The sequence below is a fragment of the Scatophagus argus genome, chromosome 10 (genome assembly GCF_020382885.2).
Source record: "Scatophagus argus isolate fScaArg1 chromosome 10, fScaArg1.pri, whole genome shotgun sequence".
In the NCBI taxonomy this organism is placed as follows: domain Eukaryota; kingdom Metazoa; phylum Chordata; class Actinopteri; family Scatophagidae; genus Scatophagus; species Scatophagus argus.
Window position 1 is genome coordinate 1,580,250 of NC_058502.1, and position 24,306 is coordinate 1,604,555.

The window sequence follows — 24,306 nt, forward strand, 5'->3', positions numbered from 1 at the left end:
CTGTTCCCGCGTAATTTCCATGCTTTGAACAGCTGTCTGTAACGCCAGCACTTTGAAACTGTTTCTTTCTAATGTCCCCCAACTAGCCAACATCACCCTAAGTGTCCTTCTGAGGGCCAAAGTGGTCAAATTTATGAACTTACCAGTTTCAGTAGCAAAACGGCGTTTCCTGTCTCCCTGCACACCGAGAGCCCGCCTCGCAGAGCAGCGTCGTCTCAGTCCAGATCCCGGTGTGGTATCTAAGGCGGTGAAACTCGTTACAGTGATGTTTTATTGCTCACATAAATCTACTAGAGTGAGGAAACTAGCTGTATCATAGGAAGCGGGCTAAGCTGAGCGATGAAACGCGAACATTAGCAGTTTCCGCTGCTACCAAGCAGCCCCTCCCCCACACCGGAAAAGCAGGCTAGCGGACAGCCAGCTAGCGCCTCAAAATGTCCGTCGAACCTGTTAACGCTAAACGTCTTCCGCCTCATAGAGACTAAAACAAAAAGTTCAGCTCCTCACCAGTAGTTCACACAGCAGCAGTAACGGCTGCAGTACGGTGGGAGTACGGTGGGCACGGCGGACCGACTCGGACTACGTGCTTAACGTGGACGCGGTCATGGCCGTTCACGTTCCCGGCATGCACCAAGACACAACGAATCGTCACGAATCAAAATCTCGCAGTACTTTATTTTTTTACTTTTATTTTTATTTGCATTTTACAGAGTGGACGTAAAAGTGGATGTTTTGTTTGTTTGTGTGCTTGATTTTGTCTTCTTTCTTTCTTTATGTTTTTATTATCTGTCATGTGTATGAATTAGTATGTGTAGGCTGTGATAGCCTATAGAAATTAAAACAACTTACCTGTAGTTTTAAAAGCAGGTAGTCCAGTACTCTGGATTTGAAAAAGAGCTGTGGTGTGACAAAAAACTTCATAAGTTCATTTGACTTAAAATTATTAAAATTATTCATACATTCACCAATATAGATAAACAGATAGATACTTTATTGATCCCGGGGGAAATTCAATAATATCTATAGATTAGTAGAATTTACTCAGGATTGTATAGTAATGGCGTCAAACTTAGATCTTTCAAGTGTATTGCATTTCAATCTTTAATTAGATATGAAATCCGGGCTAACAGTGTGTTTTTAGAGCACCGAGCAAAATTCTGCACATTGTTTTTATTTACTGCTCCTTCAGAGGACAAACACAAGAGCAAATCTTAATGATGAGAGAAGCTTTTACAGATTTCACACTTTCTCTGATGTGTACGCACACACACACACACACACACACACACACACACACACACACACACACACAGTTTCTTTGGTGGTGCAGCCAATTCCAGACACAATTTTGGTTTTGTGTTTTTATTTATTTATTTCTGTCATTTTAAAACGTGGACATTTTCACACTTCATTAAGGAACTTTGACCTAAAACTTTTAGCAGCAGAGCAACATGAGGGAAACAAAGAGTCTTCACCGAGCTAATCAGACTTCACCATCAGACAAAGGACAGGAAGCGGCGTCCTTGTGACCGCCACACTTGCTTGTGTAGTCTAATTATAGAAGACCTTTATCTCCGTCTGTGCTGCTGGGTCCTGTGGGACGATTGTTCCACCAGAGCTGCTGGCACCCGAACAAGTCAGGAGCCAGATGTCACCTCGCGTGACTTAGATTGACGTGGACATCAGGGGACAGTCTGGACATCCGTCACAGCGCCAACATGCCACACGTTCCCATGCTGAATTATCGAGCAGAGGGAAGTTATTTTTATGTGTCATCAGAAGCTCTTTAGAACACGTGGAGTCTGGTTTAGTCGTGTGGACGTAAACTTTAAAGACAATTTAAAAAGTCTTAATTATTTCATACTTCAATATTAACAACTTAAGTATTTAATGAGGCCTCGTATCCAAAGAAAAATATCAAACCAAACTACACATTTCACCTGCTTTTTTATCCATCCAGACAGTTTTGGAACGTCTGCCTTCTCTTGAATACAGTCAAACTACAGGACACTTTACTTGTGGTGCTCAGACCAACAAAAATACATTCAAAGGAACAAGTGAGATGTGGATCATCTCAAGAAACCTCATTGTCTAACAGCTGTGTAGCTGTGCTCCAGGAGAATAAGACCTTCACCACACATTCCCTGCAAAATGTGCACCTACAGTATTGTGTATATCATGTGGAAGCTCAGACCACCTTCATCTCTCTGAACAAAACAAACAAAAGTTCGTGCCCATTGATCTTTAAGCATCTGCCAATACTTAAAGGAACAGTTCACACAAAAATAAAAACTCGGTCATTTCAGAACAAATCTGCAGCTTCTTCAGGAGCTTAGCACAATGCTGCAAGGCAATTTTTCTGTGAGGCTCCAGAAACGGTTTGTGGACTGTTTTGGTGCGGCATAATGACTGATGACTGACTCATAAGTTTTCATGTCTGGGTGAACTGCTCCTTTAAAAGTCTAACTGCTGCAGAGAAAATGCTGAGCTCTTTAATGACAAAGAGCAGAGGTGTGAGGTTTTCTCTGTTTACGCTGTATAGAAAAATTCAAAATATACTGCATTATCAAAAGGATGTCATTACACAGGAAATGCCTAAACCAGTCTGTACTGATGAAGAGTGTATAAAATTGCATTTCAGAGAATATTTCTCAACATGTTGATTCTAGCATAGGTTCACACACGTCGTTGTTCTCATTTTGTTCCTTTAAGATCTTGTCCCGAGCGCCGGATTTGTCGTCTTTGCCGCCTTGTGTTTGCGCTTTCACGTTAAAAACATCCCACTTCTCAGGGATCAGGCCTCTGTTGAAGAGAAGCGACGCCACATAGGAGAAGAACAAGATGGACACCACAGCAGACAGCATGCAGATGGTCCTGATGGGGGAGTGCTGGATGTAGACGCCATTTACCAGAGTGCATCCTGGGAATCGGATGATAGCTGGAATCCCGAGCAGCGGCTCCCCGCACAGAACCCGCAGCAGCATGCCCGCCGCGCAGCCCAGCACAGCGCCATAACCATTGGAGATCTTGAAGAAAAGGACGCAGACGAGCTGCGGCAGCATGAGGGTGTAGGTGAGGTCGGATCGAAGCAGCCAGATCATCAGGACACTGTTGTCCAGGAAGGTGAGGGACGTGCCGGCCAGGCCCACCACTACCACCGAGGCCCGGATCACCCACTGGATCTCCTGCTCCGAGGCCTGCAGGGAGGAACCAAACACGTTTCAGTACACAGACGTGCTGTTTACTGAATAGCCTGGATGGTCTTCCTCACCTGTGTCCTCAGGATGCTCCTATAGATGTTGGAGGTGAAGATGGAGGCCGCGGACAGTAAGGCGGAATCGGTGGAAGACATGACGGCGGCAGCCACCGCCCCGATACCGATGATGGAGATGTAGGTTGGGGTAAGGTGCTGCAGGACGATGGGCAGGATGAGTCCCGTCTCTCCACGTTCAAACGGAGATGGAGAACCGTAAGAAGTCAGGTTCCAGTCTGAGGGACATGAAGACAGTGCAAATGGACATGAACGTCCAGACAAGCGATACATTAATCTCAAGTGAAATACTCTTCAGTGTTTTCAAAGCTCCTCGTTGATTTTTCCTGGAGCAAATTCTGATGTTTCGGCTAAATTTAGGCTGAAAGATGAAGACAAAGTCTCTGCACGAGGTTTAATGTGAATCATTAGAGCATTAAAGCCAGAACTTTTATTCTCCTGGATTTAATCCCAATACTTCAGTCTGCCTGTGAGGCTGCAGTGTTTTAAGCCCAGAGTGGCAGACAGGATAAAAGTCACATTAAAAATGTTTTATTGCTGCTGAACCGTACTTGTTGATGCAGCTGCTGCACCGAGCAGGATGGGAGGGACGCCTAACGTGGGAACGATGAAGGCAGCAGTGAAGCAGGTGATCTTGGCTGTGGCCGAGGAGGCGGCTGACAGCGTCCTCTGGTGGAAGTTCTGAAGACCTAAGTTCCCCAAACCCTCGGAGAGACAGAAGAAGAAAAGACTTTATCATCAGGTGACTTAATCGACATTTATGGCATTTTTCTCAGTTATTTCTCATTTTCAGTTCTGTTGGTTACTGTGCAAACACTTTTTGATTGGGATGAACACGGGTTGAGGATCCTTGTAACACCTTTAAAACGAAGACTTCGGTTTTGTGTAACACATGCAATCCACTTCGCTGCACAAGACAGACTGAGGTCTGCTGAAAAAAGCTAAAAACTGCTGGAAGAAGCACAGACGTCATGTTTGGATGCTCTCCAGTCCAAACCTGAAACGTACTTACCAGAATCAGAAAGTTATCGATCCAGCGCCAGGCCCTGTCTGCCTCCACAGCACCGACCCACGGAGACTGGAAGGTGTGGTTGTAGGCTGTCTCTGTGATGTCCAACACGGCAGGACTCATCAGGGCGAAGGGGACGCACAGCCACTAAGGAGAAGCAGTGACCCTCTTTACTGTATCTGCCAGCCTTTTTCAGTGGGACACACACGGGCAGACGAACAAGCTCGCTGTCGCGCGTCAGTGGGCAGCTTTGTATGAATCATTCACACTCCACAATGTGCAAATGAAGGGCCACGGTTTAAAAACTACAGAATTTTACTCCAAAATGAACAAAACCTTCATTCAAAGCCAACTTTTAATGAAGTATAATGACAAAAAACTGCCTAAAGGAACAGTAAAAGATTTCAGGAAATCGTTATGTGTTTGTTTTAATCCCAGACTTAACACAAACTCACTCTCATGTCTGTGTGTTAAAGTGACGTTATGATAAGATTGTTTAATAGAGCCAAATTTCTTCTGTCTGTTGCATACACACACACAGCAGCAGGTTGTGGTTTGGTTTTAACATGAAGCCACCAACTGTCATTTTTCTTTCAACTTGCATGTTAGTTTCTGAGTTTCAGAGGCGTCGGTCGGCCAGCTCCTCCCCACTGCTTCCTGTGCTGTGCTTAGCTTGGCTGAACTCCTCCAGCCTCCGGCCGTATGTCCTAAAACGTATTCTTCTACACCTCGAGGACAGCGGGGACTCACCAAGCTGATGAAAATGAGGACGAGCTGGATGATGTCCGTGTAGGCCACCGAGTAGAGACCCCCCATCAGGGTGTAGGTGATGGCCACAGCAGCAGAGATCCAGATGCTCAGAGTGTATGGCAAATCCAGGATCACGCTCATCGTCACTCCTGTAAACGCATCACACACACACTGGTATTCGTGCTGCTAAAGCTCCCCGTGTTGAGTCTGATCACCCCCCCCCCCCCCCCCCCACACACACACACACACACACACACACACACACACACACACACACACACACACACATACACACACACATCACCCTCCCTCTCCCTTCCCTGACAACTCCCATGAACATTGCACAATGCAGCCAATTCGCACTGAACTATGCATCTCATTTGCACTATTTTTGTCTCGTTTGCACTGTTCCTCATTTGCACAACTCTGCAATACTGCTGTAAATACTGTTGCCATCTGGTCCCTGTTCACTGGTTATATCTTTATTCTGGTTGTTTTTATATTTAGATAGTGTTGTTTTTATATTTATAGCATTAGTATTTAGGCTATTGGGCTTATAACGGGACCAGGGAAACTAATTTTGTTCCACCTCATGTTTCTACATGTGTGAAATGACAATAAAGCTCCTTGAATCCTTGAATCCTTGTGAAGCAGTTACTCGTCACAATGTGGAAGCAGGCTGTATTAGGCAGCAGTGGCCTCGAGGGTGGAGAAGCGGTTTGTGTTCGATTATACCCCAGACTGGCAGGAAAAATGTGGGTGTGGTGGAGTGATCGATCAGTGATTAGCCTGCTGATGTGCCCTTGAGCAAGGCTCCCCGGGCGCCTGATATGGCAGCCTGCTGCTCCTGTGTGTTTCCCTGCATGTTGCATGTGTGTGTTCAATCAGTGCTGAGCTAAATGCAGAGAAGAATTTCAGTGTATGTAAAAATAAACTGATAAATTAAGTTACATTTTTTTAGTTTATTTGCATGATCTAATTTGTGCTCTTTCATAAAACAGAGACTTTAGAAAAGTTCACTTGTTTTTCTCTCATGAAGGTTTCTTTGTGAAGTTTCTTTGTGGGGTCAAAGCTGCAGCATCTGAACAGCTGATTCAGTGTTTGCTTCTCATGCATGCAGTTTGATTGTTTGTTTGTTTGTTTGTTTAGCAGCACATCCCATCACTGCTGTGACTTTAGGAGTTATTTCTGTACAATTAGACAAAGGCTTGTGTTTCACTCAACACCTCGGCAAAGTGCTGCGATCAACAGCTGCTTCGCCGCCAGCGCCGAGACACACGTATCAAATGCATCGCGCCCACGCACACACACACACACACACTTACCTAATCCTATGAGTGTACCGGTCACCCACATAATCTCTGATACAAGCGAAGCCAGCGACAGAGCGGCTGTCGGTATTTTTCCATATTTGATCTGGAAAGGGTCCATCATGGTCACGTATTTATTGTTCCTCATGGGCTCAGCGAAGAACAGGCCACCTGCATGATGGAGCAGAGCAACAGAAGGATTCGGGTTTGCTGGCTGCACGCATGAGACTCTTCATTATCATTCAAATGTATGACAGTACGATCATCATTCAGCTTTTGAATTAGAAAACGATATTAATGATTCTGATCCATCCATCCACTTTCTATGCCGCTTGTTCCCACTGGTTCACCTTAAATTTCTCTTTTTGCAGCTTGAAAGTTAGACCAAACACACGCAGTGAGTTTACGTGACTGCTCGTTTTCCCCTCATGTAAATGAGCACCAAAAGAAAACACATCGCAGGAAGCTCAGGCTACGGCGAAACGCACGTCGCTGTACGTTCAGCAGGGTTTAAGAGGGTAAATCGTTTTCTTCTCATGTGATTTTCATGAGGAGGAGGAGGAATGTTCTTTTCCTCTGCTAATCTCCAGACATAAGAGAAGTGTGTGTGTGTGTGTGTGTGTGTGTGTGTGTGTGGCAGGTGGCAGCGTGCACGGCAGGCTGGATGTGTGTGTTGGATGTCTGAATGCCGCAAAGCTTCGTGGTCAGCCGTGCAATGCAGTGCATCCACCCTGACAGCCTCCCCCTGTGGGTGGTGCTACAACAGGGTCCTGCTGCTCCTGGTCTCAGCAGCTTCCTGTCTTCGTGGACGTCTCCATACAGGGTCAAAGGTCTTTACGGTTTACAAGTGCTGCTCGTCCTGCTTGTGTTGTCTGCCATGTGGCGACAAGACGTGTAGTTTTTCTTCTGTCTTAGCGAGTCTTTTCTGCAGACCCTTAATGACCAACAGCAGTGAGACAGAAAGGTTTCAGGGAGTCTTTTGACTCTCTGAGGAAACCGCCTGGACTCGGACTCGGTCTTGACTTGTTTTCGACCCTCAGAACAAACTTCACATTTCTGTCCGTGTTCCATCCCCCCGGTGTGACATGTGGTGGTGGTACATCACAGCCTTGAGGGGCCCCCACAGACCCTGAGGCGCCCGGGAACCGCCTGTCGGCCCTACAGGGCGCTGGAAGGTCGTCTCACCTATGATGAAACACATGGTGGCTGTGATCGGCATGACGGCCCAGATGAGTCCCATGGAGGGGTTGTACACCGCCTCTGCTGTGCCCACGATGAATCCACCTCCAACCCACGTGGCTGCAGCACACACACACACACACACACACACACACACACACGGCAGTGATTATAATGCATGTATATGTGAGGTCAGGGTTAACATTCAAACATGCTCAAAATGTCCCCCCACATATGGATATAAGAATTGTTGTGCTATAACAAACTGTCCAAAATAACCAAATAGCAAATGTAAATATTATCATAACTCACATTAATATAACCTCCGTGTTAGCAGATGGGACCTCATGGACCAAACTAAAATCTCAAAGTAAACAACTCATTCTTCCCAAAGATGGTGTGAGGTTCGTCCCTCCTGATATTGACTCCTCATAACACGAGCCAGTCTCCTGTAACTTTATTTTAAATGGGGATTTACTGTCATTTAAAGTCATAATTTATGAACATTTTAAATCTGTGGAGCTGCACTTTCAGAATATTTCCTGTTTCCGTATTTAAGCAGCATTAAGGTCCTCTTTTGCGTCCTTCTCTGCGCTGCAGCTTCTACTGTCCACATGGATGACGAAATAAAGAGTTAAGTCCAATAATTTCATGCTCTGAGTCCTCTCGTGACCAGTTACAATATCTGATATCATTTCTAGCAGCCTGAACTCGCTGTTACTAAACCAGCGAAGCCGCGATTGGAAGCGTCTTGCATCCTGAACACACGAATGTTTTCAGGAAACGATCACAAAGCCTCATGGCTCCATGTCGTCCCGCCGCCTCACCGCAGCCACTCGCCTGTCATGGTGAAGATGCCGACCACCAGGCTGATGCCGCGGTTGCCCAGCAGCGCCATCTCCGTCTTGTCCCCCTGGCCCTTCTTGGCCTCCTTCTTGGACTTGATGGAGGCCCAGATGCCGATCCCGAGGACCAGCAGGTAGAAGAGCATCATGACGGCCACGCCGGGGATGCTGAGAGCCATGATGGAGCTGCGGGCTGCAGTGCGGAGGAGCGAGCGTGTGCGGGCCCGCCTGGATGGTCGAGCGTTTCCCTCCCTGCTGCTGCTGCTGCTGCGGGAGGAGGCGCCTAGGACTGCATGCACGCGCACACACGCGTCCGCGCGCGAGCACACACACACGTGCACTCGTCTCACACGTTTCCGAAGTGTACTCAAGTACTCTTAACGTCCAGTTCTGAAGCAGATGTTGTACTTTTTACTGCGCTGCATTTATCTGACTGCTTTAGTCAATTTGCATACTTTTAATACTTAAAATATATTTAGATGCTGATTCTTTGTGCTTTAAACAGAGTATTTATACACTGCGGTATTACTACTTTTAGTAAAGTACCAGTACACCTGTAAGTAATGTCAAAAGAAAAAAAATGCCAATCATGTGTAATCTTACTCTGGCCACCAGTCCAGCGTGAACCCCGCCTCTCGCCCGGAGTCAGCTGGGATAGGCTCCACCCCCCCGCCGCCACCCTGACGGGTAAGCAGTATAGAAAGTGAATGAGTGAATGAATGTGCAGTCTTATTACATGTTTTATTTGTTTTCCAGCCTTCACGTTCTTTGACTTGAGAAGCTCACAGGAAGCATGTGACACAGCATTACTGTCTTTATTATACGTGAACAAACATTTCCCTCGACCTTCCCCTGACCTCTGAGACTTTTGACTCTGGTCCTCAGCCTCCCCTGACCCCCCCTTAGGACAGACCCTGCTGAGAGTCTCTGTCAGCAGGAGATCTTCATGATGAGCTTCTGCCGTCGGTACGAACGGGAACTGAATGATTTGGGAGTTAAAATGACAGCAGAAAACGCAGACTGCGTCCCCCTCAGGTGGCGACTTTAAGCTGATTCTTGAGTCCCGGCTCTTCTGCTGGTCCTGTCTGAGGGTTTCCACTTGCCCCCTGCAGTGTTGACCTGAAATGAGATGTTCGTGCGTGTGGCTCGAGGGCAGTTTATGTCAGTTTGGCACGGAAAACTTTTTTGTTTTTTTATGTGATGTAGTGTGTGCACGTGTTTGCTCTGAGGCAGCTGTGGCTCAACAAAGATTAATGGAAAAATGATGGAAAATGAATGAGTCTTTTGAAACGCAAAAGCAGCTCATTATCCACACATTGTTATGTGGCTTCTGTGTTTGTCTCAGTGTTTCATCAGAAAACTGAATTACTTCAGTGGAGCCTCAGGTAGTCCGGATCGTCACCCTCGCTGCCTTCCGTCCTCATGACTCATCCCTGGAAGGTAAACGTTTCCAGTCAGGTTTTGCTGTTATCAGCTTGCTCAGCCGGCGACGCAGCCGTTAAAGTTTGCTTTGTATTTACGTGTAACCTCTGGCAGCTCCTGTGACCTCCTTACCCTCACAGTTTACACTTTAAGTCACACGAGAAAACTAAAAAACAGAAGAAGGTCTCTCTCTGAGGGGACCCGCCAACAGACCGACACGGCAGCCTTTCAGTGGATGTAACTTTGACAGTCCGAGTCGCCCCAAAGCATTACGCTGCAGCCAGCGGAGGTGATCTGCTGGAAGAGCTGCTGGAAGAGCTGCTGTAGATCCTGGAGGAGGTGACATTTTGTCGAGTTCAGAGACAAAAGACGAGCTTCACATCACTTTGTGTTGTTTATATTAATGTTAGCAACCTGTGAACATAAGACACAGAATCTGCAGGGTTCGTTCTGTCAGCAGGTTATTCAATCTGAGCATCATGCTGTTTTTCCCATGATGCAAAGCGGTGCGCTCACAGAAACAATAGCTCTGTTCACAGCCTCTCAGAGCATCCCGCTGGTCGTGGATCAGCTGGGGTGAGACATGAAGAGCCGAAGCTTCGGTGTGTTTTTACGTCAGACGACCAGAACGGCTGACCGGATGCCCTCAGATTATTTCCTCCTGTGAGAGTCCAGGCAGGGCAAGTTCACACTTTTGTTTGATTTACATTCAGCATTCGCAGCCTGACACATCCGACTGAACATCAGAAAGTCAAAGTCAGGTTCCTGGTCAAAGCTGCAGTCTGGAAGATTATTTCATATCTTAAAAACATCTTGTGGCGCAGCAGAAAACTGAGCCATAACACAAGTTTAACTCCTGCTTGGTTGTCCAAATCCAAACGAAGACCCACGTGCACCACAGAGGAGGAAATATGTTGGTGGAATAACTTTCAAAGACTGCATTCATATACACATCATTACATAAAATAGTTAAAAGTCTTAAATGTCAGGCTTGTAATATCTGTTTATGCTGCCTTTCGTCGCATAATTTCATAGTTTTTGTTTCTCACGTGGTCTTAATCGTCCTTCGTGATGATTTGCAGATGCTGTATATAGTCTGCTGTGTCCTCTGTGTTTTCCTTCCCCGTTACAAGGACGCTCCAAGCGCGTTGGTGTCGCTCACGTGTCCGAGCGACGCTGTCAACGAGACAAACAGCTGCTTATTTCCTGTCTCCGGGTGATGAATGGAGCCTCAGCGATCCAGCTGTCACACACTGAAGCCGACACCTCCAGCACTTAACCTGTGGGTCGCCACACTCACTTCAGTATCACATTCCTCACAATACAAAGTGCTTCAGATTACATGCCAGCCTTGCAGTGACACACACGGTCTGAAATGTCCAAAATGTTTTATTCTTTAGTCATTTTCACTTGTCTAAAAGTTCCTTTTGCGCTCACACGTGTATCGACAGCTAACAAGTGTCATAAAACACATTCAAAATATTTCGGACTGTGGATTGTTCACCTAAACTGCGGTCTTCTTCTTCACTGCCTTTAGGGGTGCATTACCTGCATACTAACGCCACCCACTGTCAGCCACTGGAATACACACTAACTGAGTGTCCAAACATCATGGTGGTGTCAAGACAAGACAAGACAACTTTATTTGTTCAGCCCATTTTTACAAGCAGTTTGTCTCAAAGGGCTTAACATAACATCAGCAACATCCTCTGCCCTTCGACCCTCACATCGACTGAGGAAAAACTCCCAGAAAAACCTTTAACAGGAAAAAATGGAAGAAACCTCAGGGTGAGCAACAGAGGAGGGATCCCTCACCCAGGACGGGCAGACGTCCAGGGGATGTTGTACAGGCAGGAAAGCAATTTGCAACATGAGAAATGACATTACTAAAAAGATAAGCAAAACAAAATCTCAACTGTTTAGTTTCATTTTTGATACCACCTCAATATGATTTTAACATTTCACAAGACTGAAATTATAATAATGAAATTACAATGAACTGCTGTAACATTCATGTATTTTTTATGTGCTGTTGAAAATCACTATCCTATCAGTTCGATTTCGGCCCGTAGGGAGAACCACCCCGCCGATAGTCGGTACATAGAGGAATGACAGGCAGATGTCAACAATACACATTGGGTTGGTCATAGAGCTACAGTTCAACTTGAAGATCTGGATGGAGAGATACCTGCAGAAAGATACAGAGAGAGAGAGAGAGAAACGGAGGGAGAGACACAAGACTACGAGGAGCACTGGACACACAGTTAGTGACATAAAATAATGAACTGCATGTTAATCTGACGAGGGGAGAGGATAGAAGAGGAAAAGGAGGAGGGGAAACTGCTTGGTGGATCATGTTTGTGTCCCCCGGCAGCATAGGCCTATAGCAGCTTAGCTATGATAGAGATTTAAAGATTAACAGTTAGTCAGACCTATTCTACCTGTGGCTATATATCATGAGGTGGGTGAAACTATGCCTACCAGCCCTACACTCTTTATTTGGTGCCAACTATATGCTTTACTAAAGAGAAAGGTATTAAGTTTAGTCTTAAAAGTGGAGGTGGTGTCTGCCTGTCGAACCCAGATTGGCAGCTGGTTCCACAGTAAGGGTATCTGATAGCTGAAGGCTCGTCCTCCCGTTCTACTTTTATGAATTCTGGGAACTGTAAGTAAACCTGCACTCTGTGATCTGAGTGTTCTATTGGGAATATATGGGACTATTAGATCCTGCAGGTATGATGGGGCGAGTCCATTTAGGGCCTTATATGTAAGTAGGAGAATTTTAAAGTCTATTCTGAATTTTACCAGAAGCCAGTGAAGAGAAGCTAAGATGGGGGAGATGTGATCCCTTTTACTGATTCCTGTTAAAACTCTAGTTGCTGCATTCTGGATCAGCTGCAGGTTATTAACAGAGTAATTTGGACATCCTGACAATAGTGATTTGCAGTAATCCAGCCTAGAAGTAACGAAAGCATAGGTGTCATATGGAGACGTGTCCCCTGCAAAATTTTGGAATGATTTCAAACATGCTGTGCTTGTAAATGAATACATGTGCAAGTAAACATGACGGATCCTGCAGTTCCCATAATGCAACTCAGCCTTTCCTTAGACTGTCCCTCCATGTTTTCTGTGCTCCTCCAGTTTGCAGTTCAGGCTTAAACCTGCTGGAGTGCTTCCTTTGTGTGGCGTCACAGAAACATACAGGAATAAAGTTTAGGCTGCTGCACTGACATCAGTCTTTCATGCAAATTTTCACTGCATTATCACGGACACACAAAGTGATGCATGTAAACCAGCGGAGAACGTTCAGCACATCCGGGCCTTCATTCAAAGCAGCCAGCTGAGCTCTGTGGAGATAAGGAGCTCAGCAGCAATAAGAAGACCTGACGCAGACACACCAGGACACAAACTTGTCCATCGATATGCAGACGGACAAACTGTCTCTCACGCTGTAGGCGGGAACTGCAGGATCAATCTCAAACTATTTCAAGGCCGCACTTAAGTCTGACAGCTGAGGTGTTTTTCATGGATGAAAGTTGACTCAGCATTGATGGCAGGTGAGATGATGATTCCAGATGATTAAATGTGGGTTTTTTTTTTAAAGAGGCTAAAGGGAAATTAGCCTTTAGCAAGAATGACCACAAAGCCTAAGCCGGAATTTTTCTTTTTCAGCACGAGTTTATTATGTTGCTTTTAGCCTCTTCTTGCTCATAGTTTTGCCATTATGGTGCTAGCTGGTGAAGGAGGTGGAACACGTAGCAGCTAAGAGATATTTTTCTTAGAGGTGGAGGAGACCAAAGCAGAGCTAAAAGAAGAAGGACTATCAGTCCAAGATTAGTCAGGTGGACACAGGCGTTATTTTAAATGCTTTATGTGTGTGTACAGACGTTTGTATAATAACTGTAAGTCGACCATATATCAGAACTGTCCCCTTGTTTTGATGTTTCTCCAACCCCTAGAGGCCAAAAACTGATCACTGCAGCTTTAAAGTGATACTTTGACTACTGAGACATAAACGGCTGCTTAGTTCTTATTTTGTTAACACTCTTGCTTTGACTGCAACTAGACTGAGGTGGTCTTCATTACAACCTACTGCATCCACCACACCAGCTGAGCGACACACTCTGAGGCTTCCCATGCTAATCTGAACAGCTGAACACACAAATAGCCCCTGTGTGGCCTCATATGGCTGACAGCAGCACGGTGACGACAACTGGCCCCCTGCCCCTCAACGTCACTGCTAACCTCACTGGCAACACCACCACAGCCGCCACCGCCCAGGTAGCCAAAGTCATCAGCTGGGTGACGTTCAGCATCGGGCTGCCCGTCATCGCGCTGGCTATTTACATCCTCAAGAATCTGTCCAAAGGTTTGTGCTAACAAAAGGTGTCCCCGAATGAGATGACAGCTTGTGTGTTTCACATGTTTCTGAACAATGTACAATTAACCTCAGTACTGATCATCATTGTTCCTCTGTTCTGTGCTCAGGTGAGAACAAAGTTCCCATGCATGTCATGTTCCTGCTGGTCTCTGACATCATCAGTTTCTTTGGTCGTCCCACTATAGATCAGGACATGAACAGTGGGACCTTCTTCTCCTCCAACACCACCGACTTCCTCTTCTACTTTGGTGTCATCTCCAACATCACCCTCATGCTGTACATAGCTCAGGAGCGCCATCTCCTGGTGGCCTACCCACAGTGTCTTGGCTGCTGTGGCAGGATCAAGCACTCGCCTGCCGTCACCTTGGTGGCGTGGGCTGCTCCATTTGCCGTCCTGGCCCTCGCTGTGCTGCGATACAAGCTCTGGTTCGCCGTTTGTCTGCTCGCTCCCTTCCCCTTCCTGCTCTTCTTTGCCGTGGACTCGTGGAGGGCCCTGATCTGCTCCAGATCGAACCCATCCACGCCTGAGAGGAAGAGGGCAGTATGGGGCATTGGTGCAATCTGGGCCAACTACACCCTCCTCTACAGCCCGTTCATCCTCAGCGTCCTCCTGGATGCTCTGTCCTATAAGGAGGCGGTGACATACCTGGGGCTGGTGTCTCACCTGCTGCTCTACCTCAGCCCTCTGGTGGACCCCTTCCTCTACACATTCATGACCAAAGGGTTTAAAGAGGTGCTGCAGGCGCTGCCCTGCTGTCAAACCCCGAGTCGGAAAGAGAACACGAGGCCGACTGTGGACACTGTGGCCGAGACTGTGGAGACGAGACTTTGAGGTGGACAGTTTTCATCGAAGAATCTGAGCAGCGACACGGATTCTGCTGGGAGAGCTAACCTCCCACAAATAACAAGCTTAGCACTTAAGGAGATGGTTGAGGTGTCAGAGATAGCAAAACATCATCATGAAATCATGTGTGACTGTGTTTACATACACGAAATATTCCAGAAATATTCCAATGTTCCTTCTAAGCTGTTTACATGTAGCCACACATGTTTCAATCAACACACATTTACATTTTTTCTACCGCCGACCTTTTCAGGCAGGCAAACAAAGCCTTCATTTATGATTCCTCCAGTCAGCCTCTTCAAAAGTCCGGCTCTGCGATACTTGTACATATCCAAAAACCTGTTGCTACAAAAATCTTTCGTAATGTTTTCAAAGCAGGTGTGTTTCACCTGGTGCATGACAGTCAAGAGACCACGTGTCCCTACGAGTGTTTTCCTGTGTGCTAGCCCAGAAGCTAAATGTGCAGCTCTGGTTCTCTCTTTGCACTGAATCGGGGCTTCACCTCAGCGTCTCCTACGTTGGCGTGCAGGGCTGCCAAAGGACTTCAAAAACCAAACGGTTGGTCTGAGATGAGATGGGGTTCGGTTGGGTTCAGTTGGAGAAGCTTGTTAGGAGTGAGGAGAGGTTCTAGTGAGGACCACTGTTAGATCGAGGTTTTTTATTCAACTTTGGTTCCCCACAGTTCAGAGAGACAACATGTTTCTGTAACATCTTGTTTGACCGTAACATAATCATGTTATTCCACTACACTCCAGTGAAAACCACAGTACATAAAACATTTCTATTATTTAGATCGGAGAGACAGTGTCATCATTCAGTTTGTATATTATAAATAAATTCTTTTCAATATTCAGGTGTATGAATAGAAAATATTTTGACCTGAGTTTTCTTACAAACAGCAGAGAAGACACGATGCCCGTGCGCTCACTTCCTGTGTGACGTGTGGTCTCGCTCGGTCCTTGTTTTACTCGTCTCTTCACTGCTGGTGTCTGCTGCGCTCTTTAATTCCAGGAAAACACCCGAATGCTCCACAGAGCCATCAGAGACGTCGTTTCCTCTGAAACGAAGCAGAAACAGCATTGGCACAGAGCACAACATCCAGCACAGGCCTTTGAACGTCTCTCTTACGAAAGCAGACGTTTAACATTAAAAGTTTCAGCTTTAAGTGATAAAAAATCAGAATGAGGAATTTCCTTTGATCTCATAAATGTCATATTAAAACAAACCTAATGCAGTGATGAGTTATGTCACAGTGTTGTCTAGATGCACAAATGTGTTGTGAGAAAAGGTGAGCCATGTTTTCACTCATTTCCATGTGTCAGTGTCATCCCCAACATCACCACCAGATGGCTGCAAGGAGCTGACAGACTTTTCATATTTCACTCATCGTGGCTTTCATGTTTTAATTGAACAACCTTGGCTTTTCAATGTCGTCAATTGTCTCTGGCAGCCTGACGTCGAGTGTCTCAGGAAGCAGCAGAGACAACAGGCCAGAAATGATGGCCACAGAGCAGATGATGATCTGAGGAAGAAGAGTCCACACGTCCTCCAGCAGCAGGATGAGTGGAGCCACCGAAACCCCCAGACGACTCATGAAGTTGTTGTAGCCCAGAGCGTTTTGTCTGGTGAGACAGAAGGTAAAAAACCGAGTCAACTGGCTGCTTCTAACCAGATGTTTCTAAACTACATCCCATTCAGTCTGGAACTCAAATCAAAGGGATTTTGGGGTCTTGAGTTTCTTTGTTTGTCTGGTAAACCTGAGGACAGACAGAAATAAAGCACAAAAAAGCAAGAACCAAAAAACTACAAGCATACTTGTTCCATGTGATTAATATTAATGTGAATGAAGATGAAGATGGTCTGTTTTAGTCAACTGGATCGTCTGATGTGACTCAGGCAGAAATTCTATTCCTGTTACGTTTAGTTGCGTCAGTCACAAACAAAACACTCATAAAAACTTTGCTCCATACCTGCCACTGATCAAAAACCCCTCAGGCAACCTTTAATGTGGAAAACCTACGTTTCATATCTTAAACTTATGAACTGATGTACAAAACAAAAGACAAAAAAATGCACAGATATAACTTCTAATCTAAATCTAGATGGAAAAACTGGAAGATTTGATTAGATTTTTTTAAACCAAAGGCCTAAATTACAAAAGCAGTGTTATGTGGATGGGAAATCTTTTCACAGCTCGTGTTTACTAAGTTTTTCCTATTGATTTGGTATCACTAAATCAGTCAGTGCAGCTGCTTAATGACCTGATGACTGTGGGGTAAAGTTCGGTTGTGTAGAGGAAGACTGTTGTGAAGGAAGCTTCTGACAGGCCTTTTCCAAGGATGGCAACAACAGCACGCACATGCCACAGACCTGCGAATAACAGAATGGACATGCATGAGAAGAGAGCGCAAAACAGCCAGTTATTACGACCCAAAGACTGGTTTTAGGACCACTGCGGCACCGTCTGGTGACAGTCTGTTACTGAGTATGGTTCAGGAAAGACAAGAAAATTATTTATTGCATTATAAATGTGTTGTACGTTTGACATCTTGGAATTAAACGTGTGCTAATTTCCAGAACAGAAATCTGAACACTGGACAAAAGCAAAGTTCAAAGTTCTTGTTTCATTTCATTAGAGGTTCATTAGAGTCAAAGGTTTTCTTTTATATCCCCATGAATCATCGTTTGGAGGCGCATTGCTTTGTGGTTCTCTTAGCTCGACTGCGATTGGAAAACATTAAAGGAAGTGGATTCAAACTTTCTGGGATGAAGATGTTGATGGCGATGCAGGTTCCCGTCAGTAAGAGCGTTCCGGCTTGGCATTTCCTCCGTCCGATGATGTTGAGGAAGTAATAGATGAGCAGCTTGGCAGGGACTTCGATGGCAGCGTACATGAAGTGTGTGAGGTACACGTTCAGACCGAATCCACTGATGTTCAGACTGATCCCGTAATACGTGGAGGCGACTCCATACCTGCAGAGAACAATAATCGACAACAAGGGAATCACGTTTAGGCGAGGTAACTCGAGCGTCGTGTCGTGTGTGTGTGTGTGTGTGTGTGAAGGTGTGTTTGGAGGTGATACACACCACACGACCCCAGTCAGCAGAGTTAACTGTCTCATCTTTGGGGTCTTGATCAGATGAAGGTAAGTGTAGTTTTTGTCCCGATTTTCCAGGAGCTTCATGTCGGAGAGCGTCTGTGCAGAAGCAGAGAAGTTATGTTAAAGGGCAGATTCACATTTTCTCCAGCTTATCATAAAGCAGGTCTAGTATGCACATATGAACAGTGAAACCATTTTTGGTTCCTGTAATCATTCCTCCATCTCTGATGACGTGATAAAGTAACTTCAGCAGAGGCTTCAGTAAAGTTAAACTGTCACTTGAATCACCACGGCAACCATTAACTCTTTCAACATACAGGTGTATATTGTTGGAAAAAAAGCAAACCAACACCAAGTCACATAGGGGAGCAGGACTGACATAAATGAAATAAAAATAAATATAGGATAGGATTTCGGATTTGAACCCTTCAGTGGTAATATGAAAAGTCACTGTGGCAGAGCATTGACTGTATATGAAGATGGATGACATGAGAGCTCTTCAAAAGTGAAGACAAAACATCTGGACGCCCCCTGGTGGCTGGCTGCAGTACAGCTCGCAAACCCCTCCCGTTCCTTGTTAGCCAGATGTCTGAGCAAGATGTCAGCGCTCGTATGAGGGATGTTTTGGCGTCACTTTATAAATGTTACTGTGGTGGACAGCAGTTCAACTCAAATTCACAGCCAACCCTCAAAAGAACCCAGCAGATAAACTGCACCACGACACAAACATCAGAATCATTTAAAAGATTGTGTAATATGCACTTTTGAGCTTTAAACAAAATCAAGCTCAGTCTTACCTCCAGGTTTAACGTGTTTGACTGTTGTTGTCTTTTGTTGCACGTCGCACACCTGTCAAGGTAAAACTGGGCTTTTTCCACCTTCCCATTGGCTAAAAGCCATCGAGCGGATTCAGGAATCCACCTGCAATTACATCCATCAACATCTTCATGTCAGTGTCTTCTGTCTGAAATTGGTTTGGCTTTACCTTCGACGTGGACTTCCAGACCTTAAGGTCCGAATGTGTTTCACTCACCACCAGGTCAAAACTGCAACTCCCAGCGGGGCTGTAACGGTCATGGTCAGTGCCCGCCAGTCATTTACCGCGAAGGCTAATCCAGCCAGCAGCATGTTGCCTGCAGACCAGGACAGGCTGCCGATCACGCCGATAAACGACCTGTGGCGAGTGTCGACCCACTCGATGCCTGTGAGGTGCGACACAAATTAGAACAATAACTCAAACATGTCTTTTGTTGAAATATTTCTCTGAATTCACGAGCAGAGTGGAATGTGTGCTTGTTTGTTTGTTTGTCCTTTCACCAACAGATTCTCTCTCGGTCATTTTTAATGATGAACTTGTTTACTTACTGAGAACTATCGACGTGATGCCGATTCCAGTCAGTCCGAACCCAGTGAGGAACCTCAACACTGCGAACACAATGTAGGAGTTTGCAAACGCGCTGGAGAAGCCGAACACGAGAGCCATGACGTAGGAGGCCAGCAGAGTTGTTTTCCTCCCATACCTGCAAATGAGAACAGGAAGTACGTTTAAAACAGGAAATGAACATGAAGATTCATCTTCCTTTAAAATGAATTCAAGATTCATCTTCCTGCAAAACACGAGTGTTTTTTTTTCTTTTTACATTAACATCTGAATTATTAAAAACTGAAACACTAAAGTCAGCCTGTTGGGAGCTCCTGGATGGTCACCTCGTTGTTAAAATACTGGAGACACACTTTTTAAACACGTACTTATCACAGAAGTGTCCAAACACTATGGCTCCAATCATCACGCCGAAGAAGAAGATGGTGCCAGTGGTTTTTGTCAGGCTTTTCCTGTCACAGACGAGGTCCCACTGAAAGAGCAGGTCACACAGAGAAGGCAGCTGGATTACCTGTTACCTGTTTTCACCTGCACCTTCGCCCTGATGTGATACAACATGAATGTCATAAATGTTGTGCTGCTGTTTGGTCTGAATCAACTTCATCATTTACATGAATACAGCTCATTCATCACGACTCAATAGAAATGTATTGAAAAGAAACACACTGACAGGAAATATTTTTCCTGATGTGTTTGTTATGTGGTGTCCTTGTTGTGTTGGTTACAAACTGTTTATGTTCCCTTTTCCACATGTCATTAAAACCAGTTGATTCTGAATGTAATTTTCAGATGTAACTTTAGAGGAATCAGTCACACAGAAACTGTGAAAAAGTCAGGTGTTGTACCTCTGTTGCTAAGGTGGAGGCGAAGGTGGAGTTGTCGTAAATCCATCCACTCTGACACTGAACTGTTGGCAGCTCGGCATCGTGGGAGCTGTTGGCTAAGAGCTGAAACTGAGGCTCTGCAAACATCTCGCAGGATTTTGGGTCGCCGTCTTCTCGCACAGGAACGCCGACGGCGAGCCTCTGCTGCTGAGTCAGATTCCCGAAGAGTCCTCCATCGTCCAGGGTGCTGATGTCACAGTGGTGAGGAGGCGCCGCGGCGATGAAGTTGTTCAGCAGGTAGTGACAGGGCAGGACGATTCGAGGGCTGCACAGCAGGATGATGATGGCGATTTGGAAAGGTCCAAAACCGTCGACTTCCTCCAAGATGTTCTCAAACTTCATCTTTAGCGTTCTGGTGGCTCCTAAAAGAACAGATTTAGATTTTCAGGAGTTAAACATGAACCAACAGTTTGGACCTCCAAAGTACTCACCTACCAGAAGCTGTTGTCACCAGAGTGGCTCTGCAGACGTTTCTGCCAAACCGATCTAATAATCATTAACCTCTGCATCACCTTTGAACAGCTTAGAGTTGTGAAACGTCGACGGGACAAGTTGTTCAGGAGATTACACAGTGAACACACCTGTTCTATAGGCAGAGAAACTTCTTCTTCTTCTTCTTCATTGTCTTCATTGTCTTCTTCATCTTCTTCTTCTCACATGAAGAAGCACAGTGTCATCTTGTCTCTGACTTCTTTTGGATGATTGTCTTCACCATAAAGAATCCAGATGTTAACTGGCTCATAAAATCCCACCATCTCCACCCAACAGGAGGGAGGAGGAAAAGGAGGATGCTAATCAATGTTCACAGTATTTTAAGTCTGACTGAAAGTCCCCCCACTGTTCTCAATTCCTGACAATTTAGAAGAATCTGCATTCTTCTAAATTCGGGTCCTTCTGTAGATTATTCCAGGAAGAAGAGGCCTGCTCATTCACACTCATTCTGTCCCGCCCGAGCTTGAGCCACCAGAAGGCAGCAAAGCAAAGAGGAAAGGTGAACATCACGGAGGCCAAACAGGAAATGAGTCTGGTGTCCCTCACACTCGATCGGCAAGGATGTAAAGAAAGCTTCACATTTAGAAATGGGACTCTGCTCGTCTTGCGTATGGCTGGAGGCTGAAGCTTGATCATCTTTAGCCTGATGATGGAGACTCTGAAGCCAGAGGGCAGCAGAGGCCAACCAGCAGGAAAATGTGAGGTGACAGAGTTCAGTTCCGGGGCCTCATTTATAGGAATACTCTTAGACTCTCAAATCAAACACATCTTCTCTCAGCTCGTGGATGTGCGATCTGTGACTGCGACGCTGTCTGTCACTTACCATTTACCGCCACTGTACTGTACAGCTGTCACTGTAGTACTACTACAGTACAGAGTGTAGTGTAGTAGGGTAAGAGTTACCGAAGACAACCAGACAACTGGAAAGTGATGGACAGAACTAACAACATATTGATGGTTTTAGTATCCTTGGCAGTTGGAATTTAATTTCCTGAAGGTGTCACTGAAGGGTTTCACCCGTCAGCAGCACAAACGCACTCAGTATATTTCAGAATATTTTCACAGCCTTCTATAGACAGTGAACAACAATTAGATCGTGGGATCAGCTTAATCACCATGAATGATCCCTGATCCTCCACCATGAATATAAACAATACAGAAACAAACTCACCTCGCTGCCCTCGAGAACCTGGACATCAACACCAATCAGAAAATCTGAGTCAGCCTGCTGTTGATGGGATGAAGGAGATGATCACTCACACAGGATGTCTCAAAGACAGACTGGGACAGACTGGATATGTCTACTTACACTGAGACAAAAGCAAGTCACGAGCAAGTCACACATTTCACCCCCTCCTCCTGTTATCTCACCTGTTCCACTTATTTAGAGGGAACAACAAGGGCCGCTTTGTGTGCCCTGCACTTTATGATACATTAAACGCAAAAGTCATGTGCTCGACACAGATGAGAAGAAAACGTATTGCTTCTGCAGACACGGTGATGTCACGCATCAATCCCTGCTTGAGGAGTATGGGGAGGACAAGGAGGAGGAGGAGGAGGAGGAGGACGAGGAGCACAAGGACGAGGAGGAGGAGGAGGAGGAGGAGGAGGACGAGGACGACGAGGAGTAGGAAACACTCCCACAGGCTCCCAGCAGACTGAGGGGTGTTGGGTGAGGGATTCCCAGTGACTCTGGGTCAGGGAGGCAGGAGCAGCCTCTGGTGGATCTGGGAGATACTACATGCCACCACCAGACTGGGGAAAACTATCAACTAGCATGACAGTCTGCAATGTGAACTGGTGTCACTGGTTCCACTCCAGCTGATCTCACAGGTTGTGACAGACAGGAAGCTGTGATTGGTCAGCGTCTCGTCCGAGTCTTTGTGTTTTATGGCTGGGTTTCAGAACAAAGACCACGCTTCAAACAGAAACTGCATTCAGGTTCACCTGAAACACTCACTTCCTGTTTGACTCAGTTTCCACAGTCCACCCCTTTATTCATTTCCTCCTGTCTTCCATCTCGTCCATTCTTCCATTCATCCATCCTCAACCACAATTTCTCCTCTCATCCTTTCATTCCTCATCCGTCGCTCTCTTAATCTCTCCCTCCTACATCATGTTAGATCTTCTCCATCTGCATTAGTCTAAACTCGTACCTGTACTGACACAGTGACCATTTAAACAGACAAAAACATTGTTATGTGGCCTGGATCTGTGATTGCACGGCACAACTTAGCACTGACTTTAATAAAAAGGTCTCATAAATGAAAAAACACAAGCCAGCCTTCAAGACAGCTAACACACACACAGAGCAAAGAGGTCTGAGCAGTTAGGAGAGAGAAATTCTCATGAGAAAGCTGATGTTTACCGTCCAGAAGCTATACAGCCTGCTCTGCCTGCAGCTTTCACTTAAACACACACACACTGAAGGATGAAATGCTTCCTCTCCACACAGGAAGTGCTCTCAAGGTCGCTGAGAGGTTGGAAAAGGCAGACAGACAGAAGGTCAAAAGATCCTTCAGTGGTCAGAAAGACGAGTGTGACCAGAATGAGCTTCAACAACGAGCATCAAGAAAATGACTGAATGATTTTTAGCCTTCTTGTGCTCCACACCAGACTTTGCTTTGTTTTAAAGCAGCTATAGTTTATATTTTGAGCATACAGAGAATTACCAACTGAATCTGTTTGTCTGTCATCAGTAAAAATAAAGAACACCTGTAAAAAGTTTCAGCTATGCAGCGGCCAACAGCAGACTGAACACACAGGGTGATGGTGAGCACAGTTTCAGCAGCCAAAGAGCAGATATTTCCCTCAGGAGGTGGAGACCAAAAAAGAGAGTGAATGTCGGACAGAGACTCATCAGGTGGACACACACAACTCCGACAGATAAATTATAAGGTTGCTCTGTGACTGCTGGATCTGTAAATGAACAACCGACTGTACAACATCCATTGCACGTCTGCCCGTCCTGGGTGAGGGATCCCTCCTCTGTTGCTCACCCTGAGGTTTCTCCCCGTTTTTCCTTGTTAAAGGTTTTTCTGGGAGTCTTTCCTTAGTCAATGTGAGGGTCAAATGGCAGAGGATGTTGCTATGATGTTATGTAAAGCCCTTTGAGACAAACTGCTTGTAAAAATGGGCTGTACAAATAAAGTTGTCTTGTCTAACTAGTTCACCATATCAGCTCAAAAATATCAACAGATATTCTAATATTGTGTTCATGGAGCAAGAGCCTTGTGGCGAAGTCCGCCACTGTTTTGTGTTGACTTTCATGGACTGACTGCCTGAACATGAGTTTTTCTTGCCTTTACGGAGTGTAAATCACTGCTGAGACCACCACTCTCTCACACTCCTCGAGTCCACTTACACTAATGAGAAGCAGGAAAAAATAAATGAATAATCGCTGACCCTCTCTCCACCTCGCCCCATCAAAAAGCTTA

The 24,306-nt window shown here is 45.6% G+C and overlaps 3 protein-coding genes across 6 annotated transcripts; 1 reads left to right on the top strand and 2 right to left on the bottom strand.

Moving 5' to 3' along the window:
• Positions 1 to 1,346: 1,346 nt before the first annotated feature.
• On the bottom strand, positions 1,347 to 8,660 carry LOC124066258 (high-affinity choline transporter 1-like). Of its 2 annotated transcripts, none has more exons than XM_046402527.1 (8): positions 8,360 to 8,660; positions 7,526 to 7,639; positions 6,356 to 6,511; positions 5,031 to 5,179; positions 4,284 to 4,427; positions 3,823 to 3,976; positions 3,272 to 3,489; positions 1,347 to 3,197 (listed from the first exon to the last, which is right to left on the bottom strand). In XM_046402527.1, exons 1-8 carry the CDS (start codon positions 8,541 to 8,543, stop codon positions 2,652 to 2,654), a joined length of 1,665 nt encoding a protein of 554 aa, XP_046258483.1. In that variant the 5' UTR covers positions 8,544 to 8,660; the 3' UTR covers positions 1,347 to 2,651. The 2 variants fall into 2 exon arrangements, with proteins under 2 accessions (XP_046258483.1, XP_046258484.1); XM_046402528.1 differs by lacking the exon at positions 8,360 to 8,660 and adding an exon at positions 7,832 to 7,990.
• Positions 8,661 to 12,864: 4,204 nt separating this feature from the next.
• LOC124066262 lies at positions 12,865 to 14,999 on the top strand. Its single transcript, XM_046402530.1, has 3 exons — positions 12,865 to 13,343; positions 13,853 to 14,155; positions 14,275 to 14,999. The coding sequence occupies exons 2-3, from the start codon at positions 13,972 to 13,974 to the stop codon at positions 14,997 to 14,999; spliced, it is 909 nt and encodes a 302-aa protein (XP_046258486.1). The 5' UTR covers positions 12,865 to 13,343; positions 13,853 to 13,971.
• Positions 15,000 to 15,649: 650 nt separating this feature from the next.
• LOC124066507 (solute carrier family 22 member 7-like) lies at positions 15,650 to 22,174 on the bottom strand. Of its 3 annotated transcripts, none has more exons than XM_046402938.1 (11): positions 22,041 to 22,174; positions 20,339 to 20,739; positions 19,862 to 19,965; positions 19,478 to 19,632; positions 19,146 to 19,314; positions 18,910 to 19,033; positions 18,099 to 18,208; positions 17,770 to 17,984; positions 17,273 to 17,381; positions 16,427 to 16,633; positions 15,650 to 16,068 (listed from the first exon to the last, which is right to left on the bottom strand). In XM_046402938.1, the coding sequence occupies exons 2-11, from the start codon at positions 20,717 to 20,719 to the stop codon at positions 15,936 to 15,938; spliced, it is 1,707 nt and encodes a 568-aa protein (XP_046258894.1). In that variant the 5' UTR covers positions 20,720 to 20,739; positions 22,041 to 22,174; the 3' UTR covers positions 15,650 to 15,935. The 3 variants fall into 3 exon arrangements, with proteins under 3 accessions (XP_046258894.1, XP_046258895.1, XP_046258896.1); XM_046402939.1 differs by lacking the exon at positions 22,041 to 22,174 and adding an exon at positions 20,813 to 20,936; XM_046402940.1 differs by lacking the exon at positions 15,650 to 16,068 and having other exon boundaries at positions 16,463 to 16,633; positions 17,774 to 17,984.
• Between the last annotated feature and the right edge of the window lie 2,132 nt (positions 22,175 to 24,306).